This window comes from Sapajus apella, unplaced genomic scaffold, assembly GCF_009761245.1.
Source record: "Sapajus apella isolate SASKATOON/1434 unplaced genomic scaffold, GSC_monkey_1.0 scaffold5, whole genome shotgun sequence".
Taxonomy (NCBI): domain Eukaryota; kingdom Metazoa; phylum Chordata; class Mammalia; order Primates; family Cebidae; genus Sapajus; species Sapajus apella.
This window is the reverse complement of record NW_022436945.1, coordinates 35,509,462-35,536,559: the sequence shown is the minus strand read 5'-3', so window position 1 is coordinate 35,536,559 and position 27,098 is coordinate 35,509,462. Positions and strand designations below refer to the sequence as shown.

Genomic DNA, 27,098 nt, shown 5'->3' with positions numbered 1-27,098 from the left:
TCAGGAAGGGGAAGCCAAGCATATATAAGTTCTCACTCATAAGTGGCAGCTGACCTATAAGGATTCAGAGGCATATGAACGATACAACGAACTTTGGGGATTTGGGGGAAAGGGCAGGAGGAGGTGAGGGATAAAACACTACACATCGGGCACAGTGTATACTGCTCAGGTGATGGGTGCACCAAAATCTCAGAAATCACCACTAAAGAACTTATTTATGTAACCAAACACCACCTGTTTTCCAAAAACTTATGGAAAAAAATTAATATTTTAAGAAAACCTTTTTCAAATTCCAGAATCCATGAAAGACTAAGTTTGATTACATTTTAAAAACTTTCATGTGTTGAAATAAAATAAAAACAAAGGCAAAAGACATAAAGAAACTAATAAAAATGAACCCCACGAATGTGTTGAACTAAAGGAGATAGACACAAGAGAGTGAAGCAGTATGATTTCATTTTCATAATTACAATAAAAGCAACACTAATGTGTATTGTTAGAAATCTCAAGGAGTTGGGTTAGAATGGTAACCCAGAAGGTGATTATGGGGAGCTAGCAATTTTCTGCCTTTTGTTAAAATGCTGGTTATGTGGGTGTGTTCAATCTATGAAAAGTCAGAAAGTTGTACACACTTTTATGTGTATATATGAGTTATTGTATCATACTCAGGTTTTAAAATGTTAAAAAGGAACAGTAGTTTAGTTACTGGTAGTTTACTGACTTTGGGTTTTTTCTAATGTGCTATAGTTATGTAAATATTATAAGAAGAACCTGAATAATGTTACATAGGACTTCTTTGTACTATTTTTGCAACTACTTATGAGTCTGTAATTACCTTAATTAAAAATTTATTTAAATGAAAAAAATTTTAAAAATGAAAAGAAAGCTAGTGCTATCATAGCATATTAGAGAAATTGAAATGTAAAAAAGTCAACTGACTTAACTAATATTAGTCAGTGAAAGGAAATCCAAGTCCTTTAATTATAAAGTCAAAGCTCTTTTGAATGCTTCCTGCTGCCTCCCAGCCAGATATTCATTCAGGTTGGCCAGGCAGAGTTATTGATGAAAGAGTTTGTCCTTTCTGAAGTCTTGAATTTAGTACCTTGCATTTGTGAGGTTGCTTTGACATTCAATATGAGAATCATATTTTTAATGATGATAATAATGCCATCACATTTGGCACTTTTTAGTTGATAACGTATTTCTTTAGATGTCTCATTTAGCCCTCGTAATAATTCTGCGTGCTATGTAGATTCCTATGTCTATGTTATAGGTGATAAAACTGAAAGTTAGATAAGTAATTTTGTCCCAGATCATATTACCCAGTTTAGAACAGTAGAATGAAGACTCCAGAAAAAAAGATTTTTAGGGAAAAGAAAAAAAAAGAGGTAATGAGAGACTGTCTCAGTAGAATTTCCAACATAATACATGTTTGAAAGAACCTTTGAGAATACAATCAAGAAAATGAGAGGTAATTAAAATGTTAGGTGAAAAGAAAATACTTAAAGAAAGGAAAATGGAAAAAGAATTACTTGCTTGGCTCTCCAGTGCAAAATATATACCTAACCATAATCACGTATGCACTATTTATTCATTGAAATAAAAATAGTAATAAAACCATATAGGGCCTATGAGATAGATTAGTAGGGTAGAGTTGTAAAAGAATAAAATCCTCATCCAAAATAACAGAGACTCTGAGGATATTTCAAATTAATGAGCTAGGGGTATCAATATGTGAATGTTGTTTTTATAGAAGGAGGTAACTGCTAGACAAAATGATTAAAAAGGTTAAAAGTTGTTGCCTCTGAGGTGATGCAACTAAGGGGTGAGAAGCAGGGCTTAGGTTTTTTGTTTAGCTCTCTATGATATTTGGGGTTTTAGTTTTACACAACTACTACTCTAATTAGAAATGATGTTAAACTGGCAATAAAAAGTCAAATGCATAAAACTAGTGAGAATGATATATATATAGACATGGTGTCCACTCTTTATCCCCTGAGGACAAAGTCAGAAGTTAGCTCAGTTCCCATGTGGCTGGGATGAAAGTGGCAGCTTACATACAGACATGCAGGATTACAGGGAAGAGACTATAGGGAAACATGAATACATGCAGAAAGAGCCTTTAGGAGCAACTACCATTATCGAAGTCAGGGAGTTTAGGCCTGAAGTAGTAGTTGTAATGGAGTCGATGAGAATGGGAAGGATTCTGATATGTTTTGAAGGTAGAAACAAAGGATTTGCAGATCCATTGAATATTGAGTGTAAGAATAAAAGATGGTAAACAAGGACTTTAAAATTTGGGACTGAACAACATAAAGAATGAAATTGCTGTTTTATGGAGATGAAAAAAAAAAACATGTGAGGAACAGATTTGGGAGATGGAAATCAAAATTTCAATATTGAACATGATAAATTAGTTATACTTATTAGACCTCCAATATGGTTTGGATCAGTGTCCCCGCCCAAATTTCATGTTAAATTAGAGGAGGGGCCTGCTCATAGGTGATCAGATCTTGGGGGATCTGATAGTGAGTGAGTTTTCACAAAATCTGATTCTTCAAAAGTGTTTGGCACCTCTTCTCCCCTCTCTCTCCTGCTGCGCCATGATAAGATGTGCATGCTTGCCTTTCACCACGTTGTCCTAAGTTTTCTGAGGCTTCCCAATCATGCTTCTGGTTAAGACTGCAGAACTGTGAGTCAATTAAACTTCTTTTCTTTACAAATTAGTCAGTCCCAAGTGGTTGTTTATAGCCATGTGAGAACAAACTAATACAACCTCCAACTGGAAATGTCATGTAAGTACTTAAATATATGAGTCTGTAATTCAGGAATAGTTTTAAAATAGAGCTATAGACTGAAGTATTAGTGTATAGATGGTATTTAAAGCCATAAATGGATGAGGCCACTTAAGGAGTGAGCATAGAGAGTGAAGGAATCCATCCTGAGGATGGAGTCTTATTTACTCTGAAGGCTAGAAGTAGGGGAGATGAGAAGAAGCCAGCAAAGGTGACAAAGAAAAAATGACTAGAGAAGCAGGATAATTAGACAAAGTGGGGTGTCCAGAAGGTTAAGTGAGGATAGTATTTCAGAGAGGTGAGAATGAACAACTATTTCAAACACTGTTAAGGACTTAAATGAAGACTGAATATTAAATGATCCTTATAGCATGGTAACATGAAGATTACACAGGATTTTAGATTTGGTAGTGGGAGCATATGAAAACTCTCTCTCATCCATTTTGCTTCTTATTTCCCTGGAGAACAAGAAGCAAAATTATCAGCAGAGTGAGGCAAGGAGAAGTTGTGGATGCTTGATGAGAAAGTAAAGGTATGAAATAACCATCTAGCAGAGAGAGAGGGAGAAAACTGCCCCTAGAAGTGTGGCAGGAATTCTCTGCAGTGCTAAGGTAAAATATTGCCTGTTTCTAGCCACATGCTACTGCTTTCCAAGTTGCCACATTCAGCTTCAAACAGTAATGGTGTTTTCCTAAATTAGTTTGACAAAGTAAGAGAGGAGTAAGGGAGAATGGGTCTCTTCAGGGAATGATTATGGTGATTGGAATCTAGATTAGATAAAAAAAGACAAGAGCATGGGCAATGATACTCATGGTTAATAGGGCCTCACATATTTGTGGAATTATGGGAACTGAAGTACCAGAATAAAAGAGTAAAAAGATAGAAAATGGGAACAAGAAGAAGGGATAAGAGGTGATGTACTCAAGAAATTAACTTCAAAAAAGATGAGATAATGAGGTAGGAGGAAAGGACAATGGTCTGAATGCCACAACGGGCAACAGGTAAGAGACCTATCCACTTTTCCTCCAACATCCACAACATCCAAGCGGTACACGGGATGGATACAAGAGAAAAAATAGCCAGTGTATGAGGGCTATAGGAAATTCAGTCTTCCGTGTAGATGGACAAAGTTCAGTGTACCTGTCAAAAGAAATAATGCACATATATTTTAGAATATATTTTTGAATTTAAGTATATAATATGCCACACCCTTTAAAAATTATATAAATATATTTTTTTCTAGAAATGAACACTGATGAGGATTTTTGCTGATGTTTTCTTTTTTGTAATCTATATAATTTACATACTATAGCCATATAATTATATAATCTACATACGTATCTGCATATCTATGCATTTGTTCTCTGCTATTATTGGATAAGAAAATAATAAAAGGGAAACAAAACAAGTCCCGGGAAGCATTAATATTAAGTATACCATTATTTGTTTGTCATGGTTACTTTTTCTCTGAAACTCTTTAACTCAAATCTTATCTCTTCGCATAAGTTTAACATATTCTTTTTGTCATTTAAATATTCACCACTCAGCTCTTTGGAAATGACTTCGTAGTATTTTGTTAGCAATAACTTTCTTTGGCTCTTTTGCCAAGTAGTTGATATCCAGATGCTTGTAAGCACAATAATGTGTTGTCATAAACTAATTATCTGCCATGTGCAACTATTTATACATCCTCACTACATTAGTAAGATATGAAAGCGATTTACAATTTCCTTTAAATAGCCACATGCACCTGCAGGCAGTTTTGGTTCAATAATGCAGAAATGAATGATAAAGATATGTTAGGCATCTTTGTTCTTTATGGCTTTAAGAGTTCAAATGACTGCGAAGAAAACATTTCCTTTCCCTTTGCAGCGTTGCAAATACTGTGACTTTTTTTTTTTTTTCCAATTCCTGGATTAATTCTGGAGTGTTATATCTTGGAAGGAAAGAAATTTAAGTTCTACAAACTCATAGAATTTAGGCTTGACAGATTATGCTATTAGTATTTTAAAAGTCATTTTGGGAGAAGTGGGAAAAACGTATGGTTCATGATTTGATGGTGGCAGAGATGAGGGGAATGCACAGAAGGACGTAGCTGTTGGATTCATTCCATCAGCCCAAGTTTGAATCCTGTCTCTGCAAGGTCAACTTATTTATTAGGCATAGTAGGCATGATTTTTGGTGGGGTCTCACAAAATATTTTAATTTTAATTTCTTTTGAATTCAAGAAAAAATAATTGAATATAGTAATAATGAATATGTAATAGTAAATCCAGCCTGAGTTATAATTGTCTTCATACTTAGGCAGTTACAAGACATAATTTTTGTTTTTTAATGAAGCAATGGGCCCACAAAACAAAAGTGCCTAGGCCTCATAGAAGTGACAATGCTGCTCTGAGTGGCTCAGTGGCCTTGAGTGAATAACTTGGAATCACTTAACCAGCTTGAACCTTTCTCTTTTAATCTTTAAAGCAGAGGTAGTATCTGAGAGGGCAGTTACAAGAAATCCATGAAACACTGTATGTAGAGTTCTCTGTAGACTGTTAGGCATAGAGTAAGGGCTTAATAAATAGGAGTTATTGTTAAGTTTTGCTAAAAATGGAGACTTTGACACTCTTACCACAGTCAAAGTGGCTTAAGGAATTCTTTCTTTCCTTGTTTCTCTCCCTAAAATGACATTCTTCACTACATTGCTACTTGATGAAACTGATTGTAAGGTTTGGTAAATTCAATCCGAAATAGTCTTTGTTAAGATAATTGATGGCTTTATAAATTAACTGCTGATCTTAACCACTCAGGCATTTAACTGAAATATCTTTGGCTACAGATTCAGGTTCCTTGGCTTATGTAGAGCTCATGGACCTTGTGTACATTTATATTTATTTTTCATTTGAGTATTTATAAATGAGTAGTAGGAAACTGTGTTTTTATTTTTTATTTTTATTTATTTATTTTTTTTACCAAATTCTTAAATTCTTAAATATGGGACTACAGAAAATCTGGCTTAATTTGAAAAAAAAATGTTTATGAAGACTTTTACCATGTAAATTATGGTTGAATTCCTATGAAAAAAAACTGAATGAAGAAAAATAAAGTATTAGTATCACTCTTCCCCTGGCACCCAGTAATGATAGCCAGGGTTTCAGTCACAGAAAGAACTGGAATTAGGCCAGGTGTGACGACTAGGGGTAACCCCAGCACTTTGGGAGGCTGAGGTGGGAGGATCCCTTGAGCTCAGGAGTTCAATACCAGCCTGTGCAACATAGTGAGACCTCACCTTTAAACAACTTTTTAAAAAATTAGCTGGGTTTGGTGGCACATGCCTGTAGTCCCAGCTACTTGGTTGAGATAGGAAGATCACCTGAGTCCAGGAGTTTGAGGCCACAGTAAGATGTGATCATACCAATGCACTCCAACCTGGGTGTCAGAGCAAAACCCTGTCTCAAAACAGCAGCAGAAACAACTACTGGAATTGTTTCCAATTTTATCTGCTGATTTTGAAAAATGACAATGAGGAGTGAGGTGACAGAGGGGCCTGAATATTATGTGGTCTGATATAAATTTTAATCTATTAGTGGGAATAAGGTGGACCTTCCCAAGGCCAGATAGTGTAATGGTATGCTTGATTTTCTATTCTTGCCATGTTATAGCCTTCCCAGCCTTGCTTATTAACTCATTAATCTTGCTTGCCCCCAGTAGAGAATCTAATGGAATATGATGATTTCTTGGCTAGTAGCATAGTCTTCTTAAGTTTTCAGCTGTCTGTTGAGCTCTAATCTATAGCCCTAAACCTGTGATATTTCTGTCAGTGAAGAGAGGGTCTTTAGGAATTATAGGAACTTAATCAAATTGAACAATCAGCCCATTGCACAGCATCCTCCCCAAAGTCTATTTTTCCCCTGTGTGGAATACAATCACCTTGTTGGTTGGAACCAGTTTCTGACAGACTCTGGCAACTTACAGATGGACACTAGTGAATTTTCTTTATTACATTGCTAAAATATCCACCCAAAAGGAGCTACAGTTCCATTACCATAACATGCAACTTATGTACTGGTGTGATGACTCACTACATCTGTATAACTGGGACCCCTACCCTCCCTTATCTACATGTGATGAAATATTCTCTCCCCAGTCCATTATCCCATACAACTTCTTGTCTCTTGCCCTCAGGAAGGCACTGCTTTGGAGAATACTCTCACTGTCCTCCTGCTTAACATTCCTATTGATGAAAACTTGTGTTCTCATGGACAGCCATTTGTTACTCACCAGGTGAATTAAATCTGTTTTTTCACTGGTAACATTTCCATTTCAGTCCTATTCATGCTAGTATGTGCCATTGATACTTTTCCCACAAGATTAACAAGAATTGCCTGCTGGGTTGAACCCAGAATGCAGAGTTTCAATGAGTCAAGATTGTACCACTGCAAGTTAGGGTCCTAATACTGTGTAAGACTTGATTTGCATTTTCATTGTTCCTATAGATGGGATCTCTGACATTGGATTCAAAAGGTTTTGATTAAGGGATTGCTTAAGATGATTTTCAGGACCAGAATTCCACTAGCCAGTTTGAAGACCCTTACAGAGGAATAAGATCAGAAAGAGAATACAGCTTCTTCATCTCTCTGTCCCATGACTTCATCATGCAGTCTTAGACCAATCAATGATCTCCACACTTCAGCCCATTCCAAGATCCTTAGAAACCTTAACCTCGAATTCCTTTAGGAGATGAATTTGAGGATTCTTCCTATCTCCTTGTTCAGTGACCTACAATTAATTCTCTTTCTCTGCTCCAACCCAGTGTCTCAGTGTATTCACCTGCTGTGTGCACCAGGTAATAAGCCTATTACAGTTATACCTTAGTGGTGATCCTACTAAGAGGTGCCCCTTGTGAGCATTTGTCCATGGCTAGTGTCCCTTCCATTTTGAAGGGCCCAGAGATAATCTCAAGTAGCTGCCTGAGTCATTTAAGCCAGGGGTGATCTCTGGAGCCTTCCTTTCCAATGGGGTGTTTTCAACATTTGGCACATAAGCTTCCTAGCAGTAGAGAAATGGTTTCTGAGTCTGAAAGATGTCTTCTGAATCTGATGAGTACTCCCAAGTGCAATGTACACCACTTTTCCCTTCTCCTGATCTGTTGACCTTTTCAGAGGTCCTGTAACCTGTTAGAAGGTCCTGCTGACCCTTCCTAACCTAAAGGAAAAACCTTATTTAAGGAGATTTTCTTCAACTTGAAAGACAATAAAGAGCACTATTTGGAGGAAGTACTTCTGGACGCTTTGGGTCTCAGTTCTGAAATCTGGTTTCAGAATTCTGGCTTGTAAGGCTACATGATTGTTCTTGTTCCATTTGTGAGTGTGTAGCCCTGGAGTCACTAGCAGATGCTCAACAGTCCTGACTTGCAGGGAACCAATTTGTCTCTTTTTCTGTGTTAAAACTCAGATACTGAGAAGAGTGACTGGCATTGTGTTTTTGTTACATCTATAATTTTGTCTTGGCTGCTAGGGAAATGATAAGTTGATCCTTCTAAGCAGCCTATTGGGCTGTGTACTACAAAATTGGGAATTCTTCAACTAAGAATCCATGAAAAAGAACAAAATGATTTGTATTTGTAATGTAGTGTGGTCCCAGTACTTATTAGAATATAGGGAAAGATGGCCAGAAATGGTTGCTTTAGTTACAGTACGTTTTTGCAGCTAGACTTGTTTTGTAAGAAAGAAGAAAAGCAAGATGAAGTCCCTCATGTATAATGTTTTATATTGCTTTGCCAAAATAGGTCAATAAAGAAGAGAATGTTAATCAACTGGTACTAGAGAATGTTAATAAACCTGTACTGCATGTTAATAAACCTGTATTAGTACAGGTTTATTAACATTAACTAGAGAATATTAATACGCCTGTACTAGTAAACATTATCTCTTTACTGGAAGTAAAGAGATAATGATACTTTGCTAATTTAGGTAAACAAATAGTCAGCTCCCCTTCTCCCTCTTTATGGGGGAGTCCTGACCACATCACCAGGTCCTGAACCATAGTTCCCACCTCCAAGAGGCCAGGAATGAGGGGGTTACAGGAATGGTCTTCATTTCTCACATCTATCAGGGAACCCGTCAGCCAGGGTTCCACTTTAACTTCAGCAGGGCAATTCTGCCTTTGGCAGCTAGTTATGGGAGGTGTTGATGTCAGTGCAGGGTAATCTATGGGGCTGATTTGGGTATACTCTTCCTTCTCTACTTCTGACTTACTCAATTGGAAAAATAATATGCCCACTTATTGGGATGCTTCCAAATAAATAAAAAAATTGTTTTCATTTATATTTCGAATTCATAACCCCACTAGGGCCAAAGTTCAAAGCCTGTTAAATATACTTCTAATATCTGCGGAGTGGAGAATGGTCTTAGAAAGGCTAGAGATGAAGCAGATCATTTGCATGCTGACTTCCCCAGTAACCCTGGTATAGGCAGCAGGCCAGATTTCAGTGCCTATAGCCAACCCTGGATGGAATGTTAATGCTGGAGACAAGCCTAAGCTTGAGCATTATCATGATTGCATTCTGGCTAGACTCCATCAAGAGGCACTGAAGCAAAGGAGCCTTAAAAAAGTTCAAGAAGTGAGGCAAAAGCCCAATGAGAGCCTCTCAGAGTTCCTGGGATGCTTTTTAAAGTTTTCAGGCAGGCAATACATACATGTTGACCTCGGTGTCCCAGAATATTTAAACACAATAAATATAACATGTATTAGCCAGAGTACTTCTGATATTCTGAGAAAGTTGCAAAAGATCAAAGGGGGATTGGGCATATCTTTGTCTCAATTGGTGGAGATTTCTATCAAAGTATTCACCAGCAGTGACCAGGTTCAGAAGCAGAAAAAGCAATGAAAAATACAACAACAAGCCACCTTGCTGGCAGCTGCTGTAACCTATGAAACTCTTTACCATAGCAAGGACCCTGCTTGGGCACCCAACTTAAAATAAGACACCATTTTCCTCATGCTTCCAATAAGAAGGGGCACTCCACTGCAGATCCTGACCAATGTGCTTATTGCAGACAGGAGGGCCATTGGAGAAAAGATTGTCCAAACCACAGAGGGGCAAATATTGAGGAAAATCAACCTCCCTTTCACCAAATGCATTATTGCTCCCCATAGGCAAGGAACTTGAGGCTGAGAACTTTTTTGTTGATGAGGGAATTACAGGACCCTGGGAGCTCCTTCTGATCCAACCAACCCTTCAGCTTTCCCACATAGAGCCCCAGGTTATTATGACAGTGGGATATAGACTTTTGGAATTTCTATTAGATACTGGAGCTACCTACTGGGTATTAAATACCTACCTGTCCAAGCTGTCTTCAGGGGCTGCAAAAGTGACTGAAGTCCCAGGGAGGACCCTATAAAGAACACTTCAACCCCTAGATTGCCAACAAAGTTTCTTCAAGCTGAATTGTTACATTAAGCTCCTAAGCCTGCTTCCAGCCCAGAAGAATTGCTACAAAGGGTGAGTCACCATTCCTGAGCAAACAGGACATCAGGGAGGGCTAAATCCATAACACTAGTACAGGTTAATGTATGTGTAGAAATGGCACTGCCAAATATAAAACAATATCCCTGAGGAATAAAGCACAATAAGGTATTGAATCTTTGTTACCCATTTTTTTCCAATTTAGGCTAATTAGACCTTTCTGGTCCTCATATAACACACCTATCTTGCTGGTCCAGAGGCCTGGGACTAAGGAATATAGGGTTATTCAGGACTTGAGACCATTAACCTAACTGCAAAGGGAATTCACCCAGTGGTCTCCAATCCTTATACACTACTCATAACTTTAGTGGTGAACTTTGCTGGTTTACAGTCTCAGTTCTGAAAGATGCTTTCTTTTTCATTCCTTTTAGTTCAGTCACAGAATTGTCTGCTTTTGAATGAGAGGGCCCAGATACTAAGGAAAAACGGCAGTACTGTTGGACAGCTCTCCACACCTTTAAAAACTCTCCAATCATCTTTGGGGAAATTCTTGCTAAGCACCTTCAGGACCTTCAGCTAAAATATGGGACTCTGCTCTAATATGCTAATGACCTATTAGGTGCTGGCACAAACAAGGAGGCTTCTGACCAGAGCACCATATTAACATTAAATATTCTGGACAAACAATCCTCAGTTAAACACCTTGGGGCTAAACTCTTGCAGGGACAGAGAAACCTCCCTGATTGGAAGAAAGTTCTTTCTAGAGCTGCCAGGCCTAGGATGTGGCAGCAGCTAAGGAATTTTTTAGGCCTGGCTGTGTTCTGCCACATTTGGATCCACAACTTCAGACTTATGGCAAAGTTGTTGCATGGTGTTTTAAAGGGGGGATATAATGATAACCCAAACTCCATGTTGTGGTTACTTCACACTGAATGCCTGTACCAAAATATCTCACGTACCCATAAAATATGTACCTACTATGTACCCACAAAATTTTAAAAACATAAAAAAAAATATTAAAAGGGAATATAGCAAACTGTTAAAATGAACTGGGGATTGCTAAAAAGCTTTTTTTGACCATTAAAGAGAAGCTGATAACAGCTCCAGTATTAAGACTCTCCAGTATAAAGAAGCCATTTGACCTATTTCTACATGAAAGATGAGGAACGGAATTAGGAATGATAACCCAGTATTTAGGGAACATCAAGAGAACAGATGCCTACTTCACCAAACAACTGGGCACTCCCACAAGGGGATGACCATCTTGCATTAGGGCTATTGCTGCCAGCTGTGATTTTCTTTAGGAAGCAGAAAAGTTTATTCTGGCCCAACCAACTGGAGTGCATGCACCCCACTATGTATGTCCATTACTGGGACAAAAAGGAAGCTATTGGTTGACCTCTAGAAGCCTAGGTCAATATTAAGCTATCCTCCCGAGTAACCTAAATGTGATGTTGAAAGCTGCTATTACTTTAAATTCCACCACCTTGCTCCCTCAGATAGCATCTAAACCTATGTATGACTGCTTACAAAGTATCCAACAAGTTTATTCTAGCTGGCCAGATTTGATTGACATACTATTGGAAGATCCAGATCTAGAGATGCTCACAGATGGATGTAGCTTTATGGAGCAGCAACAATAACAACAAAAAGGCCACGTATGCTGTGTTGATACACCAGTAAGTTTTGGAAGCTGAGGCACTTCCCCCAGAACATAACAGAAAGCAAAACTCATTAACCTCACCCACATCCTGCAACTAGGTAAAGACCACACATGACTAGCTACACAGATTCCAGGTATGCCTTCTCTGTTATCCATACTCACCTGGTGATTTGAAAAAAAAAACAAAAGAGGGCTTTTAACTTCTGGTAACAAAGAAATTAAGCATTCTAAAGAAATTTTATCTCTGCTAGAGGCAATCATGGTCCCCAAATAAGTGGCTGTGGTTCATTGCCCTGGGCATCAATAGACAGACAGTTTGTTAGAAAAAGACAATAATCAGTTAGACAAGGATGAAAAGACAGCAGCAAGAGAAAAGGTCCCCCGAACTTTACTAATGCCATTAAAACCTGGAATAATCCTTGACCTTGAACTGCCTACATACTCAGAGGAGGACTTAAAAGAGCACTCGGTTGGAGTTTTGACCCTACTTGAAAAACACAGGCTGGATGGATACATAACGAAGAGGAGATAGTTTTAGTGTTTGAATGCCTCATGGGTGGCATTGCTGGACATACTCAGGGCACCACTTGATATATAGGTGGGAAAACCTTTTCCATTGGATTAGAGATATATTGTTGACCCATGTATGAGTAAGATTTTTCAAATGGTCATACAGACATGTCTCCCCTGGGCCTGAAACAACCCCAAAACTAGCCCTCCACCCATGATACAAGGCATCCAAGCATGGAGTGAAAGGCCATCTTGGGATTGGCAGATTGACATCACCACAATGCTGAGGGTGACAGGAAACTTTAAATATCTGCTCATGTTTATAGATACTTTTTCAGGATAGATTGAAGTATTCCATTGCAGAACAGAGAATACATCTGAAGTTGTTAAGGCTCTGCTTTAAAAAATATCATCCCTCAGTTTGGCTTGCCCATTTTGAATCAGAGCGACAATGGTGCCAGCTTTGTGGTCAAAGTCACTCAGGATGTCGCTCAAGTCCTTAGCATAACATGGAAATTCCACACAGCCTGGAGGAGCCACCAGGAAGAGTGAAAAAATGAATCATGTCCTGAAAAAAGGCTTCAGTTAAGATTTGTCAGGAAACCAACCTGACCTGGGATAAGGCTTTGCCTATTTCCTTGCTCAGAGTAAGAGTGGCTCTTAAAAGTAGGCTCAAATTTCGTCCTTTTGAAATACTATATGGGATGCCATTCCCATGCTCCAACCTTAGATTAAAAGACCTCAAAAATGTACATAAAAAGCAGTGAGACACTGTCAGGTATGTGCAACTCTTAGGCCTGATTCTATCTGCTGTTCATAAGTTGGCTTCTAGCAGATTGCTGTTTCCTACAGATGTGCTCCTTCATCATGCTCATCCTGGAAACTGGGTGTTATTGAAGGCCTGGAAAGCCAGCATCCTGGCAACTAGGTAAAGCCTCGGTAGAACAGATCACATGAAGCCTTGCTGGAAACGCACTCCTCCATAAAGCTCATGAGGATTAGACCTTGGCTTTAGCACAGCCACGTGAAGTCAGCCCCGCCTGACTTAACAACCAAAGTGCAGCCTGATTAATGCTTAATTATAACTGGTTTTTTTCTGCCCAGAATCCAGCATGTAATTCTTGTAAACTCTATGGGGGTGGTTTCACCATGGTGAGTTTTCTTTGGGGAAAGATGCTAAAACTTAAAATATCTCTGGTTCTGACTTGGGTCAGAGCCAAGCTCTGGGCCTACCAACAACCAGGCTCAAGAGTTTCTTCCCATATTACCTACAATTGTTTTAGAAATAAAACCCCTTTTCTTCCCCATGCCCTTTCTACCTGTGGCATGTTTTATTTTCCAAGGGAGGCCTTGTCTAAGTTGAAAAACCTCACTTCTGGTGTGAGTGCACCTTTCCCTTCTGTACTGCCTTCAGCCAGCTTCTGTCGCTATTGCTACCTTTAGCCCTATGACAACTCTAACGTCATGGCAACGCTTTCTTAAACACCAGCTGCTCACTCCTTGTTCTCTCATTTTCAAACTCTACAGATCCTGTGAACTGTTCTACATCACCCAACTATGAAAAACAAACTTGATCCTTTAGTGAATGTCAAGTTCTTCTGGTAATCATGAGTAACCACCACTGATTAGAGTTAGTCTCTAGCCTACAATTTCTCCACTAGATGTTAACTCACAATGAAAGAAGATCTCAGGAGAAAATCTTCCAAGCAGAATACATTTATTAACAAGCAGGTATAGTCATCGAACTTCTTAGTTTGGGAAAATTTCATTCCTTTGCCCTTAGTTCCATAGACCAGAATCTTCCATGAAATATTCACTTTGAGTGGGACACAAGAGGTTCTAATGGCAAGATCTACTGGCCTTACAATTAGATCCAGTGGCAAGATGTCTCCAGGCCAGAAGCTCTAGAGTTGGCTTCCTGTACTCTGGGCATACCTGAGCTTGCTTTTTGTAGTCCTTATTCAGGAAAGCAGTTTTGGTGCTCTTAAAGTCTTCTTAACTTCAAATCCCATTACTATTACCACCAAAAGGTTATTTATCATAGGTCTTACACTAATTAATGAGCCTAATACAGGTTGATTTACACTGAAAAGTTTCTTAGGTTAATTAACCCCATCATAAGGTGTTAAATTTAAATTGTCTATACCCACATGTCTACTACTTATACTGAAATGTCTACAGTTAATTGCACCCAGAAAATATCATAAACAAACCAGCTTATGGTGTTGGCAGTGTTTGAGAGGGTTCCTCACTGAGCTCCTAGATGACTTGTAAATTCAGTGGTTTCTTGAAGTTGGTCAGCTTCATGGCTCAGATGTAGCCCTAGGTAGAAATGGATGGTAGGACTGATTTTGATAACAAAGTCCCTTAAAATATTTCAGGCTATGATTTTCTAATGTCAGTACTCTTCTTTATCCATCAGACTGTAGTCCTTCATTCTAGCTAAATAATAATACATCATTCTATTTTAGGCAGAGATATTAAGGCAAGATTTGATGAATGTCAGTTCCCAAACACCTGCAAAATCCTACGTGCAGTTGTATCCTTTGAAGCTAATAGCCCATTGGCCTCTATCATTACCAACTACACTGGATGAGCAGATCTTCCTTATTGTGAACCAAATACATCATTTCCTTTTGCTGGCCTACTTTGATTGAATTTCTCTCCCACTTTTTTACCAACACAAAATGTGTCCTCTTCTCATTTTTCATAAGTGTAGAGAGGCAGTGACATTGTCTCTAGCTCCTAGCTCTCCCTAGACTCTTTATGACCATGGCGATAATCCAAATAATTAGACTATAGATTTAATTTTAGGAATAGGAGATGTTAGCTTTGAAAGTGACATTATACATCACATTCTGAGTTTGTTACACATTTATTTGTTTTTCATTTTTTTCAATAATGATTTATTGCATGCTTACAATGAATCAGGCCATAATGTCCTAATCCAAGGATATACAATGTTAAGTAAAAATAAGCAGGACACCTGAAGTCATAGAACATATTGCACCTTTGGTTAACTGATGTTAATAAAATAATCACCCACAATGATTAAAAATCCGAGAAAAAGATACCTAAAAAAAGCACATTTAACAAGGGAACATAACAGAAACTGGAGGTGGGGTTACTGTGTCAGGAAAGGCTTGAGGAAGTGCTTCCTAATTTTTCTAAGAGGAATGAATAGGTGCAAATCAGGTAAAGGAGGTAGGAGGCTTCTGTCAGAGGAAACCTGTGCTATGATGCTCTATGGCAGGAAAAGAAATGCCATCAGGGAGCCTGGCATATTTCAGGTGCTGAAGGAAGCTGGTGTTCCTGGAGCCAGGAAAACAGTGTTTCAAGACCAGACAGGAGCCACGGCATTCAAGACCCAGCCATATAAGGAATCTAGTCTTGACTTTAGGAGAAATAGAAAGTGTCTGAGGAATTTTAAGTTATTCAGTGACATGATCAACTGATTGAGGCAAGATCACACAGTCTCCTGCACTGGGGCCAGGCTAGAGAGGGTCCAAACGGAGAAAGTGAGAATAGGTGAGCTACTCTAAACAACCTTTGAGAACTTTTTGACACAGTCTTTCATTCATTTATTAATTTACTCATATTTATTCACTTATCTATTGTACTCTCTATTAATGTTTATTGAGCACTTATTGTATGAGAAGCACTCTGAGGAATATAAAGAGAAAGAAATCATAGTTTCTGCTCCCTCAAGGGCTTATTAAAGACAAGTACCTTTTTCTTCTCACAATTTGATGTTAAATTATCTCAATGGATTGATTTTGATTGACTAGCTAAAAGCAGTTTAAACCCATAAATTTTGGCTCCAGTGAATTTGTGCAGTGACAACAAAATAATTCCTATTAAAGTCTGTAACTAACTGACCTTTTACACCTTGTCAAAAATCTCTGAAAATGGCCTCAAAGTTCTCATTGTATTTTTAGGTCAGAGCCAATTTCTTTTGTCTTTCTTTATGTAGTGAAACACAGAGATACATTCCTAACATGCGTTTCTACTCAGAACCCGTTTTTTTTTTTTTTTTCTTAATCATCTCTCTTTCACTTTAACATCCAGTAGTTGCCGTCACATCAGTCCTCTTTTCCTTATCCTTTCTTTTGAAATCATTTCCTATCCCATTTCTTATACCTGTCAGATGATTTGATAATCAGAGTTCCTGTTAGAACTCAATGAATATCATCCACCTACCCAATGTCTGTGCCACTGTAAGGAAGAATGAAACAGAGTTTTAGAAGAAATATTTGTCAGAAATCATCTCAGATGTTTTCTCAACCTCTCTGGGTGTTTAGGTGGAGAAAGAACGAGAAGAACAGTTAAGAAATGGGAAAAAAGCATATATACAACCAAAAACCAAGGAAATCAATTGGTTTAGGCTTAGGCAAGCAGATATTTTTGGGCTGTGATTTTTTATCTTTTACAGAATCTTCTTCGCCAGAAAAGAACTTATATGACACTTCATCAATCAATGTTTGGTATTAAAACAAGACAAGGAAAAAAAACTGGCTTTTCTTTTCATATTTCATCAGTAAGGATAGGTTAATTTATTCTGTAGTTAGATATTACTCCAAATTTTAGAGGCTTAAAGCAACAAATATGTATTTCTTGTCCATGATATATGTTCAGTGCCAGTTATTTAAGCTTTCTGATCTTTGTAATCCTCATTCAAGGACACACTGAGCAACCACCACTATTAGGAGCATCACTGGCCATAAACAGATAATCGGGAAGGAGAAAACCTGGTGAATTGGACGCTCATTTATTCAGTTTCCATCTTGAAATGGCCTACGTCTGTTTAGCTCTCCTATCATTGGTCAGAGGGTTTTTCAATAGCAACTCTAATTTCAAGGAAAGTGACGAAATTTAATCTGTTCATACATCTGTGCTGGAATCTAGCATTATTTGCTGTAGAGCACTAATGTCCATCATTAGCCACTTTAAAAATGTCTCCCTCCCCACCAAAATATTTTGGGACGATTTGTTATTTTAATTGTTATCCTATTTTGAGGATCACCTGTTAACTCTTAATTCATAATACAGACAATTTTCATATTTCTGTTTTCCAACTGAGTACATACTGGATACCTAGAAGTCATAGAAAAAGGAAAAGCAACTTTTAATCATATTTCACCCTAGGGCTTGGATAGGAGGGACAGCTGGAAGCCTCCACATTGACAAATGAATTTAGCTCTTTAGATGTTACAGAGATTTGGGCTTCATTTAAACGTGTGGCATTTTTTTTTTTTAATTCCAGGCAAATCAGTAGTTATTCAAAAAAGAAAGTCACTTGACTTTTCAATTCAATTAATATAATTGATCAATAGCATACATTTGAGTGGATTTAATAGTAGAGCTTAGACAGAGACCTTCACCCAGAAACACAGACAGGGATGCCCATACACGTGCAGCATAAGCACTCATATTCCCATCTGCTTAAATAGACACTGTCTTCTTATCTGTATGCACTCTTATAAACACACGTTTTTCCATATGCCAAAAGACAAGTGCATACACAAATGCAGATGTATGCTACGTATGAATACTAATGAGAAAGAGGGAGGAAAAGGGGACATTAGAGAACTAACGAAAGATAGAAACAGGCCGAGCTGGAATAAAAAGGAGGGCATGGGATACTAAAAGGAGGACAGAAGAAAAAACAGAGCAGAGAAAAAGGGAGGGAATGAGAGAAAAAGATGTATTCATGAGAAAAAAAATCTAATGCAATATAAGAGAATGTAGGTATATGTGCTGGGTTCTGACAGGTCATTCTGTAAAGGTGGGAGCTTGAATGTGGATGGGAAAAAGTGGATGGGAACATATTCACACTCATGAGAAAAGATAAGAGCCAAACGATTCAACAAATTCAAGGCCTGTGCATGCAACTAAATCTCATCAACTGAATGTGGAGGCAGTGATCTAACAGCTTTCAAATACTTCTGTAACACCAGCAAACACTGTTGTAGTGTGGTCTGTGATCAGCGTGTTGTTCTGTGCACATATATCAACTCAAAAAATACTTGTGATGACCAAAAGTAATGAGTTCTACAAACCCTTTTATTATTCAGGTAAGAAAACTAAGACAAGATTAAGGAATTTGTCAAAGGTTGTATAGTGAGTAAGTAGTAGAATCACGATCTAGAACCAGAGTCTGAGCTCTTAACCACAACTCTCTGTTACATCTCATTCCTCTGAAGGAAGGATTGTGGTTTCCATATACATACTGTTTTAGTTCATTTTGCAATGCTATAAAGAAACACATGAACCTGGGTAATTTATAAGAAAAGAGGTTTATTTGGTCTATGGTTCTGCAGGTGCTGTACAAAAGGCAGGGCACCGGCATCTGCCTCTAGTGAGGGCTTCAGGCTGCTTCCACTCATGGAAGAAGTCATATTTTTGACAGAAGGCAACACATGACAAGACGAAGAAAGAAAGAGAAGAGGCAGCGCCAGCCTCTTTTAACAATCAGATCTTAAGGGAACTAATAGAGGAAGAACTCATTCATTACTGCGAGAGGGCACAAAGCCCTTCATGAGGGACCTGCCCCCAAATACCTCCCACTAGGCCCCACTTCCAATACTGAGAATCAAATTTTAACATGAGATTTAAAAGGAACAAATATCCAAACTCTATCACATATGAAGGTGCAGATGCTCATGTCCTCAAGAATTTCCTGAAAGATGATGTATGTTTGATTCTGCCAGCGCATGTAGAAGGTGAACAATGAGAACACACGGACAAAAGGAGGGGAACATCACACACCGGGTCCTGGGGGTTGGGGGGCTAGAGGAAGAAAAGCATGGGCTGAGGGGATTGGGGAGGGATAGCATTAGAAGAAATACCTAATGTAGATGATGGGGCAATGGATACAGCAAACCACCACCATGGCACATGTATACCTATGTAACAAACCTGCAGGATCTGCACAAGTACCCAGAACTTAAAGTATAATAATGAAAAAAAAAAACGGTAGCTAAGATGAGTCAGTCTCCTTTTGCCTTTAAATTGCTCACAATCTAACAGGATGTGTGCTATGATCTCAATGTTTGTGTTCTCCCAAAGTTCATGTGTTGAAATCCTAATCCTCATGGTATTAGGAAGTGAGGACTTTTGGGAGATGCTTAGGTCATGAGAGCAGAGCCCTAATGAATGAGGTTGATGTCCTTATAAAAGGGGCCCCAGAGAGCTACCTTCCCTTTTCTACCATGTGAGGACACGGCCCGGAGGCACCATCTATGAACAAGAGAGCATGCCTTCACCAGACACTGAATCTGGCAGTGCCTGGATCTTGGAGTTCTTGACCTTCAGAACTGCACAAAATAAATTTATCTTATTTAAAAGCTACCACTGTATGGTATTTGGTTATAGCAGCCCCAAATGACAAAGACAGTGTGATAAAAAAGTTAATAAATAAGTTCAGCTGATAATTCTAGGTTTAATGTTAAATGACTGTGCTAAGTTCATCAGGAGTACAAAGTAAGGCGTAGTAATTTTATCTGGAAGAAGAAGTAGTTTATAGAGCTGAAACTTGGAGTGTTAATCAGGTAGACAGAGTGAAAGTGGCATTCCGGAAGGAGGGAAGGAGAATCAGTGAAAAATAAAAGCATAGCAACATGAAACCACTGGCACTTGAGAGAAATGCAAAAAGTTGTATTTGGAGGGAGCATAGAGGAAAAGATGATGCTTAAAAAATGAATGCTGGTTATGGATATGAGTGTGTGTGTGTGTGTGTGTGTGTGTGTGTGTGTGTGTGTGTGCACGCATGCCTGCATATGTGTAACGAGGAGTGTGCAGAGAGAGCAGAGTTGAAGCTGGAGGTATAAGCCATAAACAGAAGTCAGATGTCATATACAAAAGAGTTGGACCTTATACTATTCTCAAGAAAACATTTTGGATGACTGAATGGCACTATCAAAATCAGTTTAAGAAATGTTTTTGTTGCTCCGATGGAAGATATATTGGAGAGAATAGAGATCAGAGTCAGAGAAACTAATTAGTAGGTTACTGTTTATTAGTATTGCAGTAGTCCAAGTAAGGTTAGACGTAAGGCTATGGAATTGGTAATGAATATAATGGTTCAGATAATGGATAGATGGGCAGTACTTTCTTAGCAATAGTAAATGTGTGTGTGTGTGTGTGTGTGTGTGTGTGTGTGTGTGTCTGTGTGTGTGTATGGTACTGGCAGGGTGTTGAGAGAGTCCAGAATGAACATCTTCCAGTTTTCAGGATTTTGGTAGAGGAAAGGTGATAAGATAGAGAACACCAGAAGAGATACCCTTTGAGGAAAAAAGGTATCTAAGCACTGATAGTCAGTGATGTACAGTTAGAGACAGAGCTTTAAGAGTTAACAGCATATGTCATAGCGAAGACTGTCCAAGGTCAGGCCATTATTAACTCTGTAACTAAGGCTCTCAATTTTTAGTCCAAATTGCTTAACTTTACAAGGATCAGCAATTATTTATTGGGCATCTATGAGAAAGTCACTCTCTCAGATACAAAAAGTCCCTACCAAAGAGAAATGATCTATATTTAAAATGATTTGATATCCATAATTAATTTGCTATAGCATTATTCACTTTTTCTTAGAAATAATTGGTTTCTATTTTCTCTTTCATGTCGCTCTGACGGACCATAAAATGTCCACAGCCTGATTATATTTTTCATTTATTTTTTCACTATATGTTCTCTCTTTTCCTCTCAAGATGCAAGAGTTTTGATGCTATAAATAATGATATTGGAATAATCCTTCAGTTGTACAAATCTTATCCCACCTGAGGTGTTTACAAATGGGTTCAAATGAGGTGCTGGACTCCCTCTGTTTTCTGATTTCCTTGTTGTTATTATCGTTGTTGAATAATTGCATATGATGAGGTGTTATTACAAATAGTATAGTAGTTACGGAAACTCTGGAACCATATTGTCAGGGCTCTACCCTTTCCGTCACCACTGTGAGAACTTGAGTCAACTTAATGTTTCTGTGTCTAAACTTTCTTAACATTGAAATAGAAATAATAATAACTTCTTACTTTTGAAGATTAAATTTGTTAATACAAAGCATTTAGAATGGGATCTAAGCTGTTATACCAATGAAGATATTACAGATTTCCTTTTATTATTGTCATTAGTATGAATATTATTTAAAGGACATATCTCACAGGCAAAGCTGCTGATCATGTAGCCGCTTATACTTCATTAACATGCATAGTTTTCAATCAGGGAATTTTTGGTTTGAATTGCCAGAGTTTTATCTTTGTTTTAGGAAGCAATTCATTAACCTAAAAATAAATTTTACCTACAATTTTACAAAAGGAAGGCAAAATAATTTTCTTACAAATAATTTTTATGTGTGTCATAATGTAAATATTTTTTAAAATCTCAGAAACCACCAGGATATCCTGAATACTTGATATATTCTATTTGCAAGTTGGATGATAATTTGTAAAATTATTTTACAAACAGTTACTAATTATATTTGAAGTTAATGTGCATAGTTTGTTCAAGCTAATATACATGATATACTTAGCTCTAATGAAATGTGACCTAGATCCATTAATAGAAAAGAATAGTTTTAGAATTATTTGTTTGTGAAACTAGATATTTTCACTTTACAGCTGTTTCTTCTTTCAGAATCTTGGGGCCTAACTCTCCACCTAAATGCAATATATGGGAAAGTAGAGCTTGCCCACGTCCTGGTTTTGACTTGATAATTGTCAACTAAAAATTTGCACCAGTTTTGTTTTTTTGTTTTGTCTTTTGGTAATGTGGTGAATGTATGAGAACTGACTTATACTCCAGGTCCATTTTGAAATCAGTAAATCGTTCAATGGGAAAAGTAGGAGATAATATTTAATTGTTTGAAAACAGAATAATCAGTGGTTCAGTTTCTAATTTTTCATAAATTTTCATTCTCATTCAAATGAATGAATCATATAGGAGTGTATGTAGTTAAAATATATATAAATATATAAAATATGTACTGAGAGTTTAAAAAGTTAAATATAGTGAGAGGGTATTCTTATTGAAGTAATTATAATATTTCTCTTCAAAGCATGTAAAAACCATCATGATCCAACTGATGCAGTAGTAAGATTAAATGTATTTTGTAGAATTGTGATATTTAAATGCTATTCTTATTAAAATCCTCATGCCTATTTTTATTAGTTCAGATATACATTTATCTACAGCTATATCAGCATATCTGTATATATGTATGTATGCATAAAAGTGTACAATAAATAGAGATGTAATATATATTTACATACGTGTATCATTCTATAGAAAGCTTAAGATTAATACAGTCCCCTAGGGCATATAAAGTAGTAGATTTGTATAGCAGTAATGCTAGGTTGGGTCCTAAAAATGAAAGCTGTGCAAAATATCTGTTCAAGAACATGAACAGTTTTTATAACAAATCTTAAAATTTTACAATATTGTGAGACATCAGTTAATAAGAAATCAGACAAAACCAGTATCTTCCAATTCTTCAGCTGTTTTTTTATTCTTGGTCTTTATGTGGAAATTTTGCTAGGGATTTTAGTGTTGGGGCTGGGGAATATATAACAAGTGACCACCCCACCAACGTAATTTGTTGGTCAGTAATTCGAACAGGCTCCAAACAGAAGGTTTTGTGCTACCCAAGACTGGGTAGAAATGGATTTACTGGCAACCAATTAGTTGTCAATTCTTCCTCAGGATTGGTTGCCTTAAGTCATGCTCCAAAAGGAGTGGGTAGGAAGACCTTAGTCACGACCCACACAGGCTGGCTCAGATCTCAGACAGTTAACCTGCACTCTCTCACAAAGAGCAGAGAAGAAAAATCTGGCTGAGTTTGTCAGATATTTGAGGAAGCTGGACAATCCTCAAACTTCCAGAGAATTTTGTCTGGGCTAGTAATACAGGAAAATAACAGTATAGATATGCCTATATGGTAGAAATCTGCTGCCCACAATCAACTTTTCTAGTTCGATTTCTTTTAATGTGCTTTGAAGTTTAAGTCACAGCTATCCAACATTTAAAATTGTAAGACACTTTGGGAGAACTAAAAGCAAGGTTTTATAATAAACATTTTAAATTGAGTTTTTACAGTGGGTCTTTTTCCTGTAAATGCATCCCTAAATCTGTGGGATGTACTAATATACACTTAAAGAAAAAACTGAAATGGTGAAAATCATCCAAAGCAGTTTGAACTTTGTGAAGTGTCATATAAAAGGGTCATATGTCATTGAAATTACACATTTAATGAGGGTGCTAATGGGAAAAGCTAATTCCTCAAAACAAATTATTCCCATTGATATCAACGTTGAATGAAAAAATTAAAACTAACATTTAGAATTTGATATCAGAATCCAGGAGAAGACCATGTAAATATGAGAATAACATGTAAATATATTTACAAAAATTTGACATTCATTAAAGAAAAATGTTGTTGGAGCATAGCAATTATGGAAAGAAACCATGTACTGCTCAGCTTCCATTATCAAAATATCAACAATTTAGTAGTAACACAAATGGAGAGGCGATAGAGATCTTAATGAAGATTAACTCATAGAAATGGAAAATAGGAAAATACAGTAGGAAGTGAACTGTTCATGCCAAGACACTAAGGTTCTCTGGTTGCAAGCTTTTAAATGGCATGCTTTTTATCTTGGTGAATTTCAATTAGACTCTGCAATGGGCAAGTCAGGAAAAGAATATTAATGATGGAGGAGAGAGCTGGGTGGTGTTCCATTCTTCACAGAGCAAGCTGAATAAGACAGCAAATGTTTGTTTAGGTTGTAGCATATTAAATGCTCATCCAGAAAATGGCAATTAATAGGTTAAAAAGGACAGCTGGAAATATTTACAATGTAAAGGTTTTACTCTCTTCCCATAATTTTCAAAGCAAAGCTAAAATTTACTGTAGATTAGCAGTGCCTGTTAGAAAAACTGCACCATCTAGGAAAAACATCTGAATTTTTGGTGCATAACTAACAAAATTGAAGTGTTTGGCACATATTGACTCTGAATGTAAAATGACAGAAACATATCAGCATACTTATCTCTCTCTTTTTCCTTTAAAGTGTCTAACGTTTATAACAACTTCTGGAAGAGATAAACACTGGCTCTGCTTTGCCTTAGTAGAATGTGCATAACATTCTGTTTTATGTGCAGTACAAAAAGGAAAATGTCTCTCTTTTATTTTTTTGTTCAGTTGCACGTTTGGATTTTATCGCCTCAGATAAAATAGAACAGAAATGAGACAGATCAAACACACAATGCTGAAAGTGTAAGATTGGCCTGGAATTCCAAGTCCCTTTGCCAGCAAAAAGCCCTAAAGGGGGAAAACCTCAAACCTTGTTTCCTTTCCTCCCCCTGGAAAAGGAGTTGCAGAGATAGTAGAAGCACAGCAGGTCCCTATTTGCTACGGGGTAATGTAAACTTTCTGGAGCTGTTGATTGAGTTTGATCACCTGCTAGGGAGCGCGCCTGTGAAAAGAGGTTAGAAAAAAGATTGCTGGAAGTGAGCGGGAGGTTTCCCAAGATGTGTGTGTAATCTGCAAATGGACTTTACTGACTGGCTCAAGGGAAGTCTCCAGCCCTCAGAGGTTTGAGGGGAAATCGGTCTTGACTGCAGGAGTGTGAAGGAATGAATGGTGTATCAGGAGGGCTCAGGAAATCAAAGAAACTTCCTGCTGTCTAATTCCACGCAACATGCTTTGAACTTGGTCCTGCGTGGATGCGCTGATGACTAAGTGAAGGCGTGATTAGTCCCTCGCCCTCCAGCGGGAGCGGTACCTCTTTACCTCTTAGCAGCCACGTCGCTCCACAGCAGGGTGATGTTGGGGGACGGGCGGCTGGGCGCGGCCCCAGGGATCTAGGGCGTCACAGCCACGCTGCATTCCCGACTTCACATCAACACCCACCGGCAGCTTCCCCAGGAACCTTGTGGCCTCTCGGGAGCCCCAGCAAGCAGCCTCGGGGAGCAACCCGGGGCGGCGCGTGGGCTCCGCTCCTCCGGCGCGGCGTGGGCGAGGGGAGCGGCGCTCCGAGCGCACCCAGGAGCCCGACGCCGCCCGGGTCTGCGCCGCTGCTAGTGCCAGGCGGGCGACGGTCAGTTACCAAGGATCTGGGCGGGGGAGAGTGTGTGCGGGGGTCCCCGGGAACCTCCTTAGCCCTCCTACCCGGTCTGACTCCTCCTCCTCCAGGCGCGGGGCTCGTGCCCGCCACCGCCGGCGCGCAACGCGCCTCCGCCCGCGTCCCCCCAATTTCCCCCCCGCCCCAGCTCCTGCCATCGTTTTCCCCCTCCTCCTCTTCCTCCTCCTCCGCCCATCACCGCCACTACGAACGCCTTCGTCTCCTACACCTCGCACCGCCGCCGCTCCTCGCGCTGCGCTCTGGCTTCCACCAGCCCATCGCTCCGCGCTCGCTCGGCTGCTGCAGTCTCAGTCAGTCTCTCTCTCTCTCTAAGTTTCCTATCTCGTCAAGATCAGGGCAAAAGGAAGAGCACACCGAATTCTGCTCGCCGTTTCAGGTAGGGTCGCACACCTTGGTCCCGATAGGGACCCTTTCTCGCCTGTGCCTCGCGTGCAATCCTCATTTCCCCCCACCCCACTTTCAGAGGCTCCCTGGAAACGGGGGAGGCTCAATTCCCCCACAGTTCTCCTCCCCAGCGCAGTTAAAACATAATTTCGATACTTATCCCCAGAAGCCTATTTGCGACTACAATAACATCCAGGACGCCCGCCCGGCAGGCAGCACGCTAGCCTGGCTCTTTTCGAGTCTTCAACTTTGCACGCCGAGGTTACCGCTGTCTGCCTGCCTGCCTGGTGTTTGCTGCCCGAGCCTCACGCTCATTCTCTTATTGTGATCGTCGGCTCCCGAGCAGCTGTCAAACGCATCGTTTCGCAGCACTTGATCCGAACCCGGCTGCCTCCAAGACATGGTCTTGGGCAACCGTGGGTGGGCAGGGAGGGAGATTATTTTATTTCGTTATGAGGAGTGAAGAAACGGAGACGTGAGGACCGCAGTTCACTGTAATGAAAAGAATAATTGCAAAAGTGGGCTGCCTGCCCCTAGCTTTTCCCGCTGTGGTTGCGGAGGTGGTCTTGGTTGAGGGGGCTGTGGTGTGAAGTACCCATCCCTCCTCTCCTTTCCTACTCTCCCCTCCAACCCGTTCCCTTTCCAGCTCATATGTCAGTTTGAAGTCCAGGGTGTTATTATTACATGTGTGCGCAAAACAGTGTTTGCTGACGATGAGGCTGGGGGACGTTCCTGGCAGAGAGAAGTCTGATTACTTGGTCATCTTGCTGCTTAAAAAAAAAGAAAAGAAAAAAGAAAGAAAAGAAAAGAAAGAAAAAAGGTGGGATGTGTGTGTGTGGGGGGGGGGTCAGAAAAAATCTCCTCCCAATTATCAAATCCTACACACAATCCAGGAAGTAATCTCCATAGCTTTAACTCGAATCCCTAACTAAAGGGATATTTTGGGGGGGGATATTTCGATAGTGGAACTGAAGGCAATTTTAAGTGTATTTGTTTTTCTTTCCATGGCTTTGTAAAGAGCGGCGGTGATGAAGACAAAATTGAACATCTACAACATGCAGTTGCTGCTTTTTGTTTTCTTGGTGTGGGACCCTGCCAGGTGAGACATTTATTGTATTTGACTATGTTAATTCAGGGTAAAGGTGTGTTTC

General features: G+C 39.0%; 1 protein-coding gene and 1 long non-coding RNA gene across 8 annotated transcripts in view; one reads left to right on the top strand and one right to left on the bottom strand.

Moving 5' to 3' along the window:
• Positions 1-2,399: 2,399 nt before the first annotated feature.
• On the bottom strand, positions 2,400-25,854 carry LOC116548678. The gene is made up of 3 exons (XR_004267502.1): positions 25,772-25,854; positions 14,638-14,746; positions 2,400-3,935 (listed from the first exon to the last, which is right to left on the bottom strand). It is a non-coding gene; the product is annotated as an uncharacterized LOC116548678 (long non-coding RNA).
• The window catches only part of GABRA2 (gamma-aminobutyric acid type A receptor subunit alpha2), a 153,560-nt gene continuing 152,316 nt past the window's right edge, over positions 25,855-27,098 (top strand). Inside the window, exons 1-2 of one of the 7 annotated variants that reach the window (XM_032274081.1) lie at positions 25,855-25,939; positions 26,966-27,046. In XM_032274081.1, coding sequence (XP_032129972.1) covers positions 26,976-27,046 — 71 coding nt within the window. In that variant the 5' untranslated portion in view covers positions 25,855-25,939; positions 26,966-26,975. Of the gene's footprint in view, positions 25,940-26,008; positions 26,442-26,485; positions 26,508-26,965; positions 27,047-27,098 lie in introns of those variants that run through there. The other 6 variants (XM_032274086.1, XM_032274082.1, XM_032274080.1 and 3 more) reach the window with 6 other exon arrangements.